This window comes from Mesocricetus auratus, unplaced genomic scaffold, assembly GCF_017639785.1.
Source record: "Mesocricetus auratus isolate SY011 unplaced genomic scaffold, BCM_Maur_2.0 Super-Scaffold_100014, whole genome shotgun sequence".
NCBI lineage: Eukaryota > Metazoa > Chordata > Mammalia > Rodentia > Cricetidae > Mesocricetus > Mesocricetus auratus.
The window spans coordinates 35,971,506-35,990,354 of record NW_024429197.1 but is presented as its reverse complement, the minus strand read 5'-3'; the positions used below and the strand labels follow the sequence as shown (position 1 = coordinate 35,990,354).

General features: G+C 40.2%; 1 protein-coding gene across 34 annotated transcripts in view; it reads left to right on the top strand.

The window, feature by feature from the left end:
* Sgip1 (SH3GL interacting endocytic adaptor 1) overlaps positions 1-16,808 on the top strand; it is a 182,980-nt gene extending 166,172 nt beyond the window's left edge. For all 34 annotated transcript variants that reach the window (XM_021228436.2, XM_021228437.2, XM_040757083.1 and 31 more), the window contains 7 exons: positions 3,209-3,320; positions 8,036-8,191; positions 10,254-10,386; positions 11,268-11,470; positions 11,944-12,008; positions 12,536-12,700; positions 14,166-16,808. In XM_021228436.2, coding sequence (XP_021084095.1) covers positions 3,209-3,320; positions 8,036-8,191; positions 10,254-10,386; positions 11,268-11,470; positions 11,944-12,008; positions 12,536-12,700; positions 14,166-14,188 — 857 coding nt within the window. In that variant the 3' untranslated portion in view covers positions 14,189-16,808. The remainder of the gene's footprint in view (positions 1-3,208; positions 3,321-8,035; positions 8,192-10,253; positions 10,387-11,267; positions 11,471-11,943; positions 12,009-12,535; positions 12,701-14,165) is intronic.
* The last annotated feature ends 2,041 nt before the right edge of the window (positions 16,809-18,849 follow it).

Below are 18,849 nucleotides of genomic sequence, written 5' to 3'. Positions count from 1 at the left end.
GTTCATCTTCATTAGTTGCCTAAATCACACCACTTTATTCACACCAAAAAAAATCATGTCTATTAAAATGTCTTGCAGTTTTGAAAAATAAAGTGCCCATAATAATCTCTTTGTCTGCAAACATCTGCATTTCTCATCAATTTTATTTTCTTTTTAAGGCGTGTCCTGGGACTGGAGAGAGCTCAGTGGGTAAAGTGCTTGGTTACTTATGCTTATGAACCTGAGTTTGGTCTCAGTGCCCAGGTAAAAGCCAGGCAAGGCTGTGTATGCCTCTGTAACTCCAATACAGATGGTGGAGGCAGGTAGATCCCAGGTGCTTGGTGCCAGATAATTCAGTCAAAGCAGTGAACTCCAGGTTGAGTGAAGAAACCCTGTCTCAGAAAACGAGGCAGAAAAGCGACTAAAGAAAACATTTTTATATCAATCTCTGATGTCAACATCCACAAACAAGACAAGCACACACACACACACACACACACACACACACACACTTGAATGCACAGATACATCACACACGTTTAAGACAAATTTCCTCCTACACATTATTGTCTCCCTCATTAAATTATACACTACATATAGTTAACATGACCTAAATGTGGAAACCCCCCATATCAGCTAGCTCATGAAACTCTCGTTTTTGGGGGAACTGTTATAATCTCAGTTCCATCAACCCCAAAAATCTCAATAAATCTTACTCCTACTTCAGATTATATAAATATTGCATATGTGCATTTTGCTCTGAAACGTATCTAAAGTTTTCATATAGAGTCTCAAAAGAATTATTTTAGTGCCCATTTTCATGTATAAAATTTCCCAAAATATTTGTTAAAATTCTTCATCACTTAATTCCTAACCATCCATTCAGTTTTGTTGAAGTATTGTAAATATTTTTCTTACTACCTCACCAAACTCCCAAGTTCCAGTAGCATGGAAACCATGATCTTGCTGTAATGGTAACAGCCCAGCCACCTCTCCTCTCTGATCCACTTGTTATCATCAGCTAGGGAAGCATTGTCCTCCAGGATCTACTAATTACTCTATAAATGTTTGAACTAATGAGAAAACAGTATTATAAAATCATTTCTTCTGCTTATTCCTATTGCATTATTTGTAAATGTGTGCAAACATCATCTTTCTTGGGCCTGACAGTGGGTGATGGCACATCTTCTTAAGGATGAGCTACTATAATCTTGGTACTGTTTGTGGAAGTATGGGCTGCACAAGTAGCTTATCTCTAATTCCTTTCTTTAAAACTTGGCAACTGCATGGTCTAAGATGTGCACACTACAATTGACAACAATTGTTCTCTTGCCCCAAATGACCAAATAACTACCCACTCAGGAAACAAAATAATATAGTCCTCAGAACCTAACTTTTGAATTCACACACACTTCAACATCAATCTTAAAATGTCTGCATATCAGCTAAGCAAGACTGAACAAGTTGTAGAGATTCTTTGAATATTCATCCTATGTTAATTGGTTTACTGATATTTCGACAAAATGTTTTAGAAATTCAACATGGGGCTGGAGAGATGGCTCAGTGGTTAAAAACCACTGATTGCTCTTCCAGAAGACCCAGGTTCAATTTCCAGCACCCACATGGCAACTCACAAATGCCAACTCACAAATGTCTGTAACTCCATTTCCAGGGATCTAACACCTTCATACAGATATACATGCAGGCAAAATACTAATGCAGCTGATATAAATAAACACATAACGCACATAGTAAATGGGAAGTAAATAGTAGTGACAGAGGTCCATACTAGTGTGAATGATGATGGTGATGCTGTTGAGTATGAGAATATCGATAGCTGCACACTGAACTCCAGAGAACAAAGACCATGTTTAACAATATCTACACTAGGGCATGATACATGATACTGACAAATAGTTGTTAAATTGGTGATCTACGGGGGACTAGAGAAATGGCTCAGTGGTTAAGAACACTATCTGCTCTTCCAGGGGTCCTGAGTTCAATTCCCAGCAATCACATGGTGACTCACAATCATCTGTAACAGGATCTGATGCCCTCTTCCGGCATACAGGTGTATATGTAGAACATTCATACATAAAATATAAATAAAATTGATGACCTACTACCAACTGTAAGATATTAAGAGCTAGGTGAAGATAGAGCGCACTGAAGGTGGGGGAGTGTCATGAACTAGAAAGAGCAGGAAAGGTTATGTTGAGGAGGAAAACATATAAAAGATGGGATTACATCAATGCATGTAGCATATGCCAGAAGAGAAAAGGAATAAACATCTTTGGTAGAAAGGTGGAGCATCGAGCATGTAACATAGATACCATGTTCAGTACCATGCGTAGGAACAAAGGCAGCAAACTAAACTTTATGCTTTTGAAGTTACATGTTTCAGCAAATCATTGTAGTTAAATGTTTCTTGTAGACCATCCACACAGCGTGATAATAAAAATATCAGCTTTTCAAGAAAGCAAATCTAGATTTGGATTCTTGTTTTACTGCTCAAATAACTGTGTTATCTTGGAAAAGGCCCTTTAAACGTTAGTTTCCTCTTCTGTAAAATGTGCCTCTCCCTGCCTATCTCACAGGCTAAGGGAAGGCGGGGTGAAGGACCTCGAGGGAAGGAGGCATGTGTTTCCTCTCCTGGCACACAGCAAGTGTTCAATGAACACAAAGATACTGAGAGAGTCAATGGTGTGAGCAGTGCTTGCTTTTGTCTGTGCCAAGTCAACATGAATATTTTGGTAGCATTTGTTTTAGGGAAGGATCTTGACCTTATTGAATCTAAGAGCAACATGACTATCTCTTCCAAATGAAGGAATGTGGGCTTTCAAGCTGAACACTTGGTGGGTGGAATGCTCCAGTGGGAAACAGCAAAGTGACACTTCTCTCTGCTAACCACCTGCTGCACAAACTGTCATGCAAATGCTGCCTCATGCCTGATGCAGAACGTTTATGAACCCCCGTGACTTTGTCCTTTGCTTGGATTTTCTTCCGTAGTCAATGAATCAAAGTCAAGTGTGTTTGTCTATAAACCAGCCAAATATTTTCTTTAAATACTTGTGCTTTCATTAAACACACAGCTACTGTGTAATCACATGGTTTTTTATAAAAAGATGCCCCCCCCCGCCGTTCCCCAGTCCTTTAGTGAGCGCTAGTTCCATGTATTCGTGCCTTTTACCTAAGCCCCAAATAAATGGAAGCATTTCATCTCCTGCAGGTTCTTCCAGGGGACCCAGTCCTCTAACTATGGGGGCCCAGGACACGCTCCCAGTTGCAGCAGCATTCACAGAAACTGTCAACGCCTACTTCAAAGGAGCAGACCCAAGCAAGTAAGCCTGGGATGAGGCCCCTGTACCCTTGAAGCCCTGTCCTATGTAGTTGCGGGGGAGGAGGGTGGACACTAAATGTAACTATCCTACCTTCTGAGAAAGAGTTTTATGGAGAAGTGGCTCAGATCCATAAATTCTACAAATTCTCTGAAATTACGTTACATGTTCTTTTCTTTTCTTTCCTTTTCTTTTCTTTCTTAAGACAGTCACTATGTAACTCTTGCTGTCAGGAGCTGGCTATGTAGAGCAGGCTGGCTTTGAACTCATAGAGATCTGCCTGACTCTACCTCCCATGTGGTGACTTTAAAGACACGAACCACATCTTATGTGTGCATTTTTTTCACAGAGAGATATACAGCTTTCAACACTCAGTAACAAAGGGAATCCTGACTCCAAACCACTGGCAGGAACTGTTAATCCATCCTGTACACCAGACACCCGCAGTACACTATTGCCAAGTGTATTGTTGGTTTAATTCTAGGCCTGTGTTCCATCAGTAAATGAAAGGAAACCTAAGTGAGGGATGGACTGCTCTTAGTTCTTTTGTTCACTCATAAGAACAGGACTTAGAAACCTTACAATCTAGGACAAGAGGAATGGGAAGTAACAGGTGTCCTTATGTATTACAGATCCTACTAAGCAGTGAGAACTAAACATAATTAGAGTAACACACTTTAGGTGGGAATTCACATGAGGAAGTATGAGTCCTCTTTCACCTTCAGAAACATTGTTTCAGACAGTCTTTCTCTACTAATACTACCCTGGAGAACCAATAGAATTAGTAACCCCAGCACAAAGCATCCTACCCAGTCACCGGGTCTTCCATTCCTGCTTGCTGGCATGGTTCTTTCAACAAGAACTAGGTTTTATTCCAGGTACATAATAATAATATAGGGAAACAAAAACTGTAGCCTGGGGTTGATCCAAAGAGGCAGTACATGAGAGAAAGAGAGGGAATGGAGGAGAAAGGCTCATATGGAACACATAAACATTGAAACTTAAGCTAATAAACACTTACTACATACATGTTAGCCCTGTAGACTTGTTGGAACAAAGAATGTGTACAGCTGCCTGCTATGTGAGTTAGAAGAACCACTCACCACTGACTGATCAATGCCTTAAACACTGAGGGTAACACTCATCACTGACTGATCAATGCCTTAAACACTGAGGCTGATAAGAACTGAGAAAAGCAGAAGCATATTTACTTAAAAATTAATGGGAATGTGGCAGGAACACATACACTATGGTGGGAAATCACTGGAGACTCACACAATCCATCCTCTTCTGCTTGCTCCCTCACTGGCTTGCATTCATTCACTCACTAATGTAGTTGGTCTTCCCAGCTTCCACTTTGGCCCCTCTGAAGTCCACTGATTCCCATGCTCCAAAGTCTCATCTGTTCACAGAAGAGACACTCCCCGGGGATCTGTGGGGTTCTAGGTGCTCTGTGCTCTGTTGGTGGAGGGCTTCCAGTCACACCCGGTTGCCCCCTCTCTGATCTGATCTGGCTGACTCTCTCCCTTGTCTACACCCCTCTCTCTTCAGTTCTCTCCACTTAAGCCATGTAAGCCTATAGCTGTTTCTCTTCTATGCCCAATCCCACCTCCCACTCAGTCTCCCTCTCTTTAGTGAAGCTTTCAGCCATGTATCTGAGCGGCTTGTCCCTCACTTTGCTTCTTCAACAAACTTATCAAACAGAACTTCTCATCCAGCCTGTAGAAAGTAGCACCCCTCCCCCACCCCTCACTACCTCACTTCCCCCTCCCCCACTGCCCTCTCCAACACCTCACACATACTTTTTTTTCCCTGTTGTCCATTGTCTACTCTCCCTGTCCACTGGAATGAATGTTCCAACAGCTGGATTTTGACTCTTTTTTTCTCCGTTGTTGCGCCTTCAGCACCAAAACAAGGCTCAAGGTGCTCAAGTTGTAGTTGCTAAATGACTCAAGCTGACTCCCTCATCTAAGTTCTACAGAATGGTTACTCCACATCGCCCATTGGACTAGGTAGGAGGTACACAGGCAAAGACATCTAGGATGGGAACTAATACTTGTATGTGAAAGTAATCCAGTGTCTGATGGGAAAGGGTCAAATGGGACACAGTGAAAGACGAGACATCTTTAATATTTTGATCACACAATTTTCTGAAAAAAAAATGTCCCTATGCCCAACCTAGAAAAGGGTGAAGTAAAGATACTGAATGATGAGAACAGTAAAGAAGTCTTCTTAAAGCGTCATTTGAACTGAGCGTTGTGATAGGGAAAGATTTTTCATGGCTAATTAAGCAACGGGAACTCCTGCACACGGAGCATGCTCATGGAAAGGCTGTGTGCTCAGTATCAACAGAGCAGTACAGTCCCATGGAAGTGACACCCTTCTTGTGCCCTGCCCTAATTCAGGGTCACTAGAACTGGCTGCAGATGCCCAGCTAGAGAATGCCCAGCTAGAGAATTCACTGCTGCCTGTGACAAGAGGGCAGTCCCAACGTTTAAGTCACATGCCACTCGACCTGGAAATTTCTTCATTCTTTGTAAATGCTTCATTTGTGAGGATTTACATGGCCCCAGGCTTTATTCGGAAAATCGATTTCTAATTCCAGTTCACATTATTATAAGTTTTCATAATCTGAATTCACATCACACATTGACATCCACATCAAATGGCTGATAGGAATAGTCATTCAGGTCAAAATAGTTTCCTAAAGAAACAGGCACGGAACTTAACAATCTAAAATTACAATAATTTCAAATTTTAGTTGAGTGGGTGTGGAGACTATTAAGCAAACTCCTTACACTGTCTCTTCAGCGCCCTCTACTGACAAAACATCACCTTGTGCTGTAAGCAAAGAAAGAAAATATTTTTAATTCAAAGTCTCCCAGATAGGTAGAAGAGAGTGGTTTGGCATTGAAAGTTTGTAAATTGAGTTTATGTTGAAGTTGATGCTGTGATTCTATATTCTGTTTGGACCCATTCCTGAAAAAAAATCTTTGAAAAAGAACAAAGTTGGGGGGCTAGAGGGAAGGCTCACAGCAGTAAAGGCACTTTTGTCAAATCTGATCATGTGAGCTCCATGGTGAAAGGAGACAACCAACTCTGCAAGTTGTCCTCTGACTTCATGTGCGCTTGCTCCATGGTATGAGCACTCAAAGGTAAACACACACACACACACACACACACACACACACACACTATTAATAATTGATTAATTAAATCTTCCCCATGGTATGAGCACTCAAAGGTAAACACACACAGTATTAATAATTGATTAATTAAATCTTGTGAAAGATCTTCCGATTCTTTTTTTTTTTTTTTTTTTGGTTTTACGAGACAGGGTTTCTCTGTATTGTTTTGGAGGCTATCGGTCCAGCCCGGCCTCGAACTCACAGAGATCCGCCTGCCTCTGCCTCCCGAGTGCTGGGATTAAAGGCGTGCGCCACCACCGCCTGGCAAGATCTTACGATTCTTAGACATTCTGCAAAGTCAAGTTAAAATGAGATCTCACGACTCAGCAAATAGTTGAAGACAGATTCTGCACAGTGTTAGTAATTGTCACACACCGCTGTATTCTCCATTTTAGAAAACACTTGGGGAGAAAAGAAGAAAGGAAAGGGGGGAAGGAGGCAAAGAAAGAACAAAACACACAGAAAGAGTGGTGGGGCAAAGAAAGAAACAAAGGTAGTTGGCTACTTCATTAAAAGTTAAAGGTATCCCCAACACAGGGTCCAGTGATCCCTCGGACCTAGCAAGAAACTTAGAGCCACGCCCACTCAGGAAAGATCTCTGCCTACATTGACCACACCTTTGTAACAGATGAAGATGGGAAAGAACTCTAATATTCTTTAATTGGTGAATTGACTTATTATTTTTAAAATATGCTATGTCCATTCAGCAAAAGAAAGATAAATGAACTACTGATGCACAGAACTACGTGGACAAATCTGAAGATAATTCCTCTAGTGAACAAAGTCTCACCCAACCCCCAAACATATATCTATTAGATTATATTATAGAAAGTGCAAAACAATGAAGAATGATAAAAGCACATAGCAGGAACCTAGGATCAAGGGCCGTAAAACTGACCAAAGGGATTACAGAGGGGCAGGAACACATGTTTGGGGACAATGGAAACAAAAATCTTGGTTATGTATTGATTTTATATCATTCAAATGTATGGAATTTTACATCATAAGTGACTACATCATTTTCATAGCTCCATGAGGCCTTTTAAAATGATTCTTCTTCCTTCTGAACTATCGTCTTACCGTGCTTTAATTTCTGTGGCTAATTTAATTGTGACAAAATAGGCAAAATAATGGATTAAATCACTAATAAAGTAGGACATGAGAACTTCACCTTGGAATACATAAAAAACACTGATCACACTAGATTTTCATGCCACTTTTTTCTAGTAGAGAGGTATGTTACTCCCCAAAGCAGATAGTCAAAAGATAAATTCAAACTTCTAGTTCTTGAAATTGCCACCCGTTACAGAAACATATTTTTTTTACAACAAAGGTTCTTTTTTAAAATAATCAGCCCTCAAATTCTCAGGTAAACTAGAAATGACTCGGTGGTTGGGAGCATAATTGCAGCTGCTTGCCTTTAACTCCAGGTGTTTCTCATCATTCAAACCCTTCCTATTCTACCACTGCTTAGCATCCCAGCTTACTGACCTGTTTCTGCTCTTTCCTCTCATGTGTTTGGTATTCCAGATGCATTGTTAAGATTACAGGAGAAATGGTATTGTCCTTCCCCGCTGGCATCACCAGACACTTTGCCAACAACCCATCCCCAGCTGCTCTGACTTTTCGGGTGATAAATTCCAGCAGGTTAGAGCACGTCCTGCCGAACCCCCAACTTCTTTGCTGGTAAATATGATTCTACATACAATCTTAAAGAGATGGTTGTCTTGGCACCCTGTGTGTGGGTAAGGAGTACTCCATTGCAAGAATTGCTCTGTGGCTGATTCATCACAACGCAGATGTGCACGTAGTAGATTTGACACCCAGACACCGGGGTGTGTGCTTGCTATCAAGTTTTCTGTGTGTGGCGCTGTGTGAATGTGTAGCTGTGTGTGCATTTGTGTGTTCTTGTGGCCAGCTTCTAACAGGGCTAAAGAGGCATTTAAGAAAAGTCTGTATCACTGACAATGTACAGTGCCTGTTTCACTTGCTACTAATAAACAGTTGATAAGAACAGTAGGCAATGAACCCAATAATAGAAAACCTTATTGTATGAACATCATTTTAAATGAAATAATATTGGAACTGTGAGCTATTCTCCCACGTAAATGTGAAAACCTTTCCGGTGAAGCATGATTTTACTATAATGGTTATTGTTGACAGGTATCACACCAGGGAGGATCATGTGGATTTGTTCCTGCATATGCACACTGCCTCATTTCAAAACTGAAATAATGCCTTTACTAGGCATGTGCATGTGTGTACTGGTTTGTAGTGGATGTGACAAAAGGAATCATTCTTGACAACTTCCTCCCCATCATAAAGTGTGGATACTCTATCTAAAGTCTCTGTAAAGTGCCCACACTCTTCCTTTTTCAGCATTTTTCCTTGAGTTAGTACCAACATCATGTCCCAGGACTGTAGTACAGGCAATTGCTTCCTTCCCTGACTCCAATCTGGCCCTGCTCCAATACATTTTTACAACCAGTGACCTTTATGAGATTGCTCTTTGCTCACAGCTGATCAGTGGCCTCACATGACACATGTTACAGAATCTCAACTTGTTGCAATTGGCTATGAGCATCTACTAAAATCTATGTGTCTGTTGTCCTCATTAGTTCCCCCCCCCCATCAATAATGAGTGAAGTCCTGCCCCACACCATGGCTTGGTGCATTGACTTCCCCATCTTCTAACACTGCCCTGCCATTCTTCCTATGGCTCCTACTTCCTCTTAACTCCTCTGTCTCCCTGTTCGTCCCCTGCCACCTTCAGCCCCATCAACCATCCCCAAAGCAAATTATGTTCCCTTGCCATTCTCCTGGAAAGTCTCCATTCTTTCCATTAAAGATCTCCAATCTATTTGTCCATTCGCCATCCTGTCCCCATGAGATAGCACCATCCAGCACCATGGGATCCAGCTGGTCCTTCATCACGGATGAAGAAGCAGCTGCAGTGTAGATAAGGCAAGTGGTCATTAAACAGGCTGCTGAGCCCCAGCTGTCAGGAATGCTAAGGTTTTTAGAGAGCCAAGACTCTACTGTCCTACCGTAAGTAACTGTGACTATCACCATAAACTCCAAGGCTCTCTTTTTGTGAATCCAGGTTTTTATTTAGATGCTCTTGGACAAAACCCTGAGAACTGACAAAGGAGCATGATGGTGTAGCTACATTCCTCTCAGTTAGGTCAGGTCTTTACGTTTTTTGTTTTGTTTTGTTTTCATTTCAATATAAACTCTCACTGTGTAGGAGAGGCTGGCCTTGAACTTGTGATCCTCTTTCCTCCACCTACTCAAAGTCAGGGTTACAAGTGTGCACCCCCCAAGTCTTTTAACTTTAACTGGTTAATTTCTGAAAATTACTATGTTAAGTCAGTTCAAAGGGAATTCAAATCTCTCCCCCTTAATTGCATTGGCTGATTAAGCAGAACTGAGATAGAGTAAGAGACCTATTGAGTATGGATGAGGAGATAGTTACCCCTTCAAAACTCCCAGTGGTCATTCTGCTGGGTTAATAGACAGGAGCTCACAGGAATGTTCGGCAGCACAGCAGAGCCTCCTTGTGGGAACTGGGTGGCTTACAGGACACCACGCCAAACTGCACTGTGCTAAAACCACCTTGGGGATGCTCTCGTGTTCTGATTATCATAGGCAATGGAGGAATCAGAGACCATCTGCTGAGACACTTCTTGTGCAGATGAGGTGTCAATGAGATGCTGTTCAATCACTGATTTTCTTTCGATCTTAATAGTGATAATACACAAAATGATGCCAATACCAAGGAATTCTGGGTAAACATGCCAAATTTGATGACTCACCTAAAGAAAGTCTCTGAACAAAAACCCCAAGCTACATATTATAATGTGGACATGCTCAAATATCAGGTAAGCCTATTGTGTGGTCAGGATTATCTTGTTTCACATTACAAATTTACATTCTAAAGAGACTACTGTTAAATAAAAGTAACATTTCTTTTAATATTATGGAAGTACTGTGGTAATAAAAAAAACTGAAGCCTTAAAGGATCATGTGGGGACTAGTGAGGAGATTATTAATCATACACCCATAAATACAAAGTGAGGTGTTTTATTTTTAAATAATAGAAACATGCCCCCAAAATGAAGTTGAAAACACACATGCATACTTAATTATGATTATAAGAGTTGAGGCTAGTTAAAAGCTGTTGAAAGCACTTACTGCTCTCGAAGAAGGCGTGGCTTCAGTTCCCAGGCCCCACAATGAGCTCACAACTCCATGGTGGCCCATAAACCCAGTTCAGAGGCCATCTTCTGGCTCCTGCTGGCTCCTGCACACAGGCACAGGCACAGGCACACAGGCACAGGCATATGCACATAGATAAATCTATTTTTAAATATCATAGATTATTAATAAGTTAGATCAGCATAATCATGGTAAGAGCACAAGTGTTCTAATACTTTTAAGTGATTGGGTATAAATAACCTGGATTTTTTTTCCTAGTGTAATAGCCTCATTAAATACTTCTAAAGAAACTTTTGCTAAGAAATAATACAATGATTATGCTAATGAAACTTTTTGTTGTTTTTTGTTACTTATTTACAGTTATTTGCTTTTTGCAAATTTATTTTTTACATTCCAATCTCAGTCCCCCTCCCTCCTGTTCCCCCCACACTCCCCCGACTCCCCCTCTCCCTCCTATCTGTTCCTCAAAGAGACAATCACAGCCTCTGGCTTGGTTTTATATTAACAGCTGAGACTTATACCTTCTCTCTCCTGTCCTTTCAAGGTGTCAGCCCAGGGCATTCAGTCCACACCTCTGAACTTGGCAGTGAACTGGCGATGTGAGCCTGCAAGCACTGACCTGCGCATAGATTATAAGTACAACACAGATGCCATGACCACCGCAGTGGCCCTTAACAATGTGCAGTTCCTGGTCCCCATAGATGGAGGAGTGACCAAGCTCCAGGCTGTGCTTCCTCCAGCAGTTTGGTAAAACAACTTCTTGTTCCCTCTCTGCTCCATGAAAGGGCCCCTTCTGGTTAAGGGACTGCAGACTTTTAGCACCAAGGTTTACAGTGGGAAGAGACCTCAGCAGTCCTGCTGGGGGTAGAGGGGTGGGGGACAGGAATCAGTTTTTCCACTAGTAACTGCAAAATAAAGAATACTTCTTTAAAATTAATGTGAGGTAGCCAGTGACTGCCATGGAAATTACTTAAACTAAGTGATGAACAAATACTTTGCATCTATTTTCTGGATAGATGTGTTTAAAACACTGTATCACACTCTGTTTATCTCACATTGCTGTGACTGGTTAGAATAAGGAAAAGGGAGCACATTTGTGCACGTAGTTAGGAAGAGTTAAACGTTTTGAGACCCACTTTATTTTAATTAACACTATCTGGAAATGTGGCATCTATTAGACAAATCCTCAGTATGTGAAAGGCCCTTTGTTTTACTTTTAGGAATGCTGAGCAGCAAAGAATATTATGGAAAATTCCTGATATCTCCCAGAAGTCAGAAAACGGAGGTAATGTAATCACAGACTTAAATCTAAGATAACCTACTTGGTAACCTATACAGCCAACTATGAACCCAAATCCATGTAGCCTGAGAAACAAGGAGAACATTTGTTTAGTTATTAATGTCCATAAAAGCAAGTGACTTTTAGTGGACCTTCCTCTTTGGTGTCCCACCAAGACCTCACCATACATAGACTGTCCTTGTGGCAGGGAAGAGTCCTTCAGGAGGCATGTGTCCATCCAGCATCAGAGCCCATATAGATGTCTTTTTTTCCTCTAATGTTGATCACCAGATGAGAAGCATGTAGCCCTCCTCAGGGCATGTGCAAATTTTAAAGTACCACTCTCCTGACATATTTCAACCAGTTACTCATAGTATTCAAGGATGTTTTTACTCACCATCATTTTGTAACTGAAGAATATGCTGCTCTCTAGGCTGTCCAGCTTTGCACAGTTAATCTCAAATGCAATTTCAAATTTATGTGCAAAATGACACTGACGACTGCCATCTTGCAATAACGCTCTTCTTTTAAAGGCGTAGGTTCTTTACTGGCAAGATTTCAGTTATCTGATGGCCCAAGCAAACCCTCCCCGTTGGTTGTGCAGTTCACGAGCGAAGGAAGCACACTATCCGGCTGTGACATTGAGCTAGTGGGAGCAGGGTACCGGTTTTCACTCATCAAGAAGAGGTTTGCTGCAGGTAAATGGGTAGCTTTGGTTTCACTGGCAGAAATAATGTTGCTACCCCTTCTCATTCAGGAACCAAGTGTGATTCCTCACCTTCTGCTTCCTCATTCCTATCCCCATGTCCCATTAGAAAGCAAACCGAGATTTGAATGAAGCAAAAAAGATCTGGCAAACCCAGGTGGGAAGGCTCTGACTGCATATGCTGGGTCTGTTTCTTATGTTGGGCTGAGCCACCATCCCAGTATGGTTGATCTGTGTATTAAAGCCAGTGGGATAAGTCCTGATGCCTCCTAAAAATACAAACTTGGGTTTGACTTTCTTTCCTTCCTGAAAATGTATTTTTTTAAAGCAGGAGAAAGAGCATAAAAATGCATGACATGCCTAAGGCATGGTAATGGTAGCATTAGATTCCTTGGAAGGTTTTTGTTCAACAACAGGACTTTCTGAATTTTAGAATTGTCAGGCTAAGCTGAGATCTAGGAAGATCTGCCCTTGAACTTTAAAAGCGATCTTTAACCTATCTGTGGCCAGATGACTCAACAAATCAAAGGTACCTGCCACACAAGCCTGGCAACCTTGATTAGGTCCCGAAAACCCACTTAGAGGTGAAAGCAAAGAACTTGGAACACTGTTGTCCTCTGACCTCCACACACATGCTACATCATACACACACACACACACACACACACACACACACACACACACACACACACCATGTATACACATACAATGATTTTAAAAAGTAAGAATATGTGTAGTTTTGAACTGGTGAGCTGGATCAATGAATGGAGGTACTTGCCACCAAGCCTGAGAACCTGAATTGGATTCCTTGGAACCAGATGATGGAAGAAGAGAACAATTCCTACAAGTTGTCTCTAATTCCCACATCTGCCAAGGTACAGGTACTCACTCTCACTCAATGGAAGAAAGAATAAGAGAGAAAGGGGGAGAAAATAAAAGATCTAGTCTTCAGATATACACTGTTTGCCCAGGAATTGAGTGTGGCACAACTAAGAGCCTGGCCTCCCTGATAATAAGGTGATCACCCTTGTCAGTGGCTTGCTGCAGTAAACCCGGAGCCTTCCACATATGATGCAAACATGTTACCGCTCCCTCCTTCTTCTTCTTCTGAGTTCTGGTTTTTACACTTGCTATTCTGATGCAATTATTAATTATATCCCTTTCTCTCTCAAACAAACTAAGTCAGAAATAAATATGAACAACTTCTCATATTGAGGGACAAATCCCTGACCCACCTGGGCAGGATCCAGAAAATTGTCAGCAAATTGTCTACAAAAGCAGAAATGGTGACTATGGATGTAGAGCACTAAGAAACCTGAAAACCTCACCACTTTATAGGAGTATAGCACCCCAAACATGTAGTGTTTGATACTGAGGTGTAGGCCAGGAGGGATAGAATAGATTATCGTACCATGATGATTATGGATAACATTTTGACCTGTGATTTTGTTTTTCAGGAAAATACTTGGCAGATAACTAATAAAATCTCATGCAAGGATTTGGAAGATCCATGTCCTGGAGAACTATTGTATGAGAGATGGGTTTCAATCTGGTTTGATGAAAACAAACCTCTATCTATACTTGGGGTTGTTCTACCTACTGGAAAGTCCTGGCTTTCAGCAGTGATTTCCCACACACAGTACTATGATGATCAGTTCTACAGTATTTACTTCTAGGTGTAATATTGCTAATGGTTTTAAAATGTAATTATTGTATTTGTAAACTGTACCTTCATTCCAGTATAGGCACTTAGACACTTGAGTTTTAGTATTTTCCATTCCTGAAACGGATGTAATTTAAATTGTGGTATGTAAATTTAATAGTAGTACTGTTGAATGGCACAATGCTTACAGAGATAGAGTGAATTTTGTCAATATATAAAATTTAAATATAATGTTGATAGTTATCATAAAGGGGGTGTCACACATCAAGAACCTTAAATGGAACCAGAAGGAAAAAAAAACTTAACTCTCCTCTAGTGCTAATGAAAACTTCTAGCTTCAGTTTAGTGGGTTAAATTCAGAAACTATTTCAGAAAAAAAAAAGATTCTAAAGTTACAGCATATTCAAAGAGAAGCATTAATTACCACTTTTTAAAAAGCTTTTTTTTCAAATTGCAAATTTCATAAAAATGAAAACTGTGTAAACAGGGCCTCTTATTTTTATAACTTGTGTAAAAAGGGAAAAGCAATTCATATTTAAAGTTTAAGTATATTAAATTATATCCAAGAGTGCAGAGGACGTTGACATTTTAGCTGACCCCACTCCCCTTCTCTGCAGTTTAGCAAACTCGGAGATTGTTAACCCATCAGATTAAAGGCAACATGATTTTTAAAGTTTCAAGACTTTCTGTAGCTGAACTGGTTAATACTTTTGCACAGTTGCTCAGAGCAGAGGGGCCACTCTCATCCAGCAGCCAGGAGTACCCCATTTCCTCTTTACTCACAAGAATCAAAACACTAAGAGTAAGGACCTTAGAGGAAAAAAGATACTTCCCTATTTAGATTCAAAAGGAGAATTTTAAGCTTCTCATTTCCATCTCTGGAGAGGGAAGAAATAAGCTTTATAAAAGAAATTCTATTCACCTTGTTGTCCTATGAATATTTTCTGAATGATTTTAAGATTCATCGTATAAAACTATGAATCTTTGCCGTTCTTGGGGAATGGAAAGCAGAGTCATGGCAGTGGCCTTGCAGCTCGATAAATGCCACCATTCTGGGGCAGGGCAGGGGGGAGGGTTGCCCCACAGGACAGGAATCTGGTCATTGTCCTGTGAGGTCTAAAGATGAAGTCTTCCAGTAAGTCACAAGTTATTTTCAACAGTTCAACACAACTGCAATTGTGTTGGGGTGTGTAGCTTTCACTGTTGTATTTCATTTTGTATTCACTCAAACTTGACAAAGATCTGAATTCAGCTCCTTTCAATTCTGGAATCAAACTAAATGTTTTTAAGTCTTACTTCAACAATGAGATTTCAATTGGCAGCTGTCTCCAGCAAGCTTTGCAAATTAATCTATGTTCTCTTCAATCAATGCTTGCTACCAAAAGAATGTCCAAGATGATCCATTTTACCTGGGAATAATTCCTCCTGTTTAAAATAGGCTCTCGCCTAGTTCCCCAAAGCAGCCTGGCTTTGAAGGTTGTTTTTTTGAACAAATTAATTTGTTCATAATAAGTTTGGTTTTGAAACTGAAATAGAGAAATAAAATGTAAAACTTAAATCTCATGGAACACGGGGAAATGAAAACTTAAGCCAATGGAGAATAAGAATCAGGAAGATGAAACTTATCTAGAATGTGATTATAAAATGTTTTTAAGTAGTCAATTCATGGAAAAATATTGAATATTAATACAAAAGCATATTAAAATGTGTAAATATTACTGTTTCTCATGTTTTTCTCTTTATATCTTATTTTATATAGCTTTAGAATGAATTAGTCCTTACATACATGGTGTTTCTTTCCAAAGAATAATTTTATTGATATTGTAAAAATGTAATTAAAGATAGAGATTTGAACAGTCTCTAACATTACTCAAATGTTTCCAGGAATCAAATTCAAAATTGTAAAGAAATCCTGTAGTCCCTTAATTGACTTTTGGGAGATGGAATGGCAGTTAGTGATCTCAAAACTAAGACTTGAATAATGAGAACTTCAGTGGAGAAGTGGGTGGTTCCTTCTGGTTCAGAAAACAGCATATGCCCATACTGGGGATGGAGACCCCAGTACTCTGATTGGTTTTAATTCTGTAGATTTTCATCTCCTGTCAGAGCTGTATCTGCACACTGTGGGATAGGGATTCATTCATGTTCTGAGATGTGGTCCTAATCGAGGCAAGGTTTCAGTCATCAATGTCTATTGAGTCAGGTTCCCTTTTGTCTAAACAAAATGGGTTAACTCATAGCCAGATGGTTTGCAGGACAGTGAGCAAAGTAAGACCAAGTTCTGGTTATCTAGAGAGCTGTTTCCTAAACACTCTGATTTTTAAAGCTTGTAGAAAGTGTGAATGTTTTATTTTGGTGACATAGAAAGTAATGTTTTCCTCTTCAAATAAATCCCATATTTTTATGAAATTAAAAAAATAAATTATTGTTTAAATTAGTCTGAATCTTATCATAATTGAGCCTTGCAACTACTAATTTACTACTCTATGTGATATACCTGCTAAAATGACAATTCCCTGTATAATATTTGGGACACAGTTTATCCATAAAGGAAGACTGTCCATGTGCAAAGGGTTTTGAGTGACTGGAAAAGGGCAGACAACAGTGCTTTTTTATTGTTTTATAGACTTCTTCTCACTCCCAGCCTACACGGCATCAGACCCACAGTTATGCACATTTCCACCTTTAATTATCCTTTTGGAGGAAGCCAACCTACCTTTGTTCTGCCAATGATGCCTGCTGTGTGAACACAGATGAGTCTGGCCTCTTCTCACCTTTAGGGTGCAAGTGGATCCATTCATAGTTTTCAAGCTTATCTTAATAGGACTTTTATTTTTCTAATAAAATTGTGCCGGGAATCCTTTAAAGCAAAGTGTTGCCCAGCACGGAGGGGCTCCTCATGATACATAAAGGACTCCAAAGTACCTTTTGACTCTGGAGACTGACAGTTCTACTTTACCCAAATAAGACACCTTTCAAGGCTGTAAGAACATGTGTATTCACGGTGGTAGTTTCCACACAATAAACATAGCTGTACAGCAAGTGCTCCCCAGCTGTCAGTCACTGCAGATACAGCTTCATCCAGCCTCTGTTTTTAAAAAAAAAAATGCTTTTCAGTCCTTGTTTTCCCAATGATGGTATTGAGGCTTAGGTTGATTATTTTCCCCAAAGTGACACCCCAGGACTCAAAGGACCCCAATTAACCTGACAACAGAACGAGTATCTTGTTATTTCATTTGGTTCATTTGGGGGAAATTATCAAGTTGAATGTCAAGATAAAAGGCACTGTGAAAAGTTTGCATTAAAAGGACTACAGATGAGCCGGGTGGTGGTGGCGCACGCCTTTAATCCCAGCACTCGGGAGGCAGAGGCAGGCGGATCTTTGTGCGTTCGAGGCCAGGCTAGACCGATACCCTCCGAAACAATGCAGAGAAACCCTGTCTCGTAAAAACCAAAAAAAAAAAAAAAAAAAAAAGGACTACAGATGTGTCTGATAGGATGCTATTAAAAAAAAAAACTGAGGTCTCTCAAAGGATGGCATGTGAGATCCCTTGTTTCCAAACAATAGTAGAGTAGTTATTTAAATTGGGGCCCTGTTACAGTCTCAGAACCTAGACAGACTGCAATGGGTACCAACAAGTCTTTATAAATCTCTAGGGATAGATTTTGAAGATATGTTTATTGATAAGCATCCAAAATCTGAGCATCATGGCCCTGATAGATCACTAGGGCCTTTTTTACTATTCACATAACAGCAGACTTAAGTACTGATTTCAAAGGTAAATGCCATTTTTCTAGTGTTTTCCCCCAAATTCAGTCTAATAATAACTTTAAGGGACAGTCAGACCACTGGCCTGGAAACTGGACTTCGTTTCAAAGACTCTCATTCCAAAAAGAATTTTATCAGTTTTTTGCCTTTTCTCAAAGCAATCACAGGATGTAAATGAATATTTATTGACAGTAAAATATGCAAATATCCACTAGAGAGATAGGGGTGGTGTGTGTGTGTGTGTGTGTGTGTGTGAGACAGCTTTTTCTTTCCCCAAAATCATAGTCAGTGAAAATGTATACATTTTGTCATGTGACTTTTTTTCTGTTTGGCAGCTCCTAAAAACTGAAAGCCAGATTTTCAGTAATATCAAAGAGGGCTCAGAATATAGCTTAGAAACTCAACATAAGAAAATGTGACGTTCTTGTGAAGCCCCCGGGATGTTCTCATCAACCAATGAGTCAAGTTGTTCCTATAAGTAAACAAATCAGACCAAGTGACACCAATTAAGGAGACCCTTCTGATGAACCTCTCTACCATGCTCACTATTACTAATTTCTATCTTGAGCTTTGTTTAGGACTTTCCCTACTCCTTTAGTTTTATGTTGTGTTGGCTTCGTTTATTCATTTGGCAAGCAATGGAGAAAGTCATTCTCTCACTTATGAATTAAATATGGCTTCTCTCATGTTTCATGTTAAAGCACAGAGG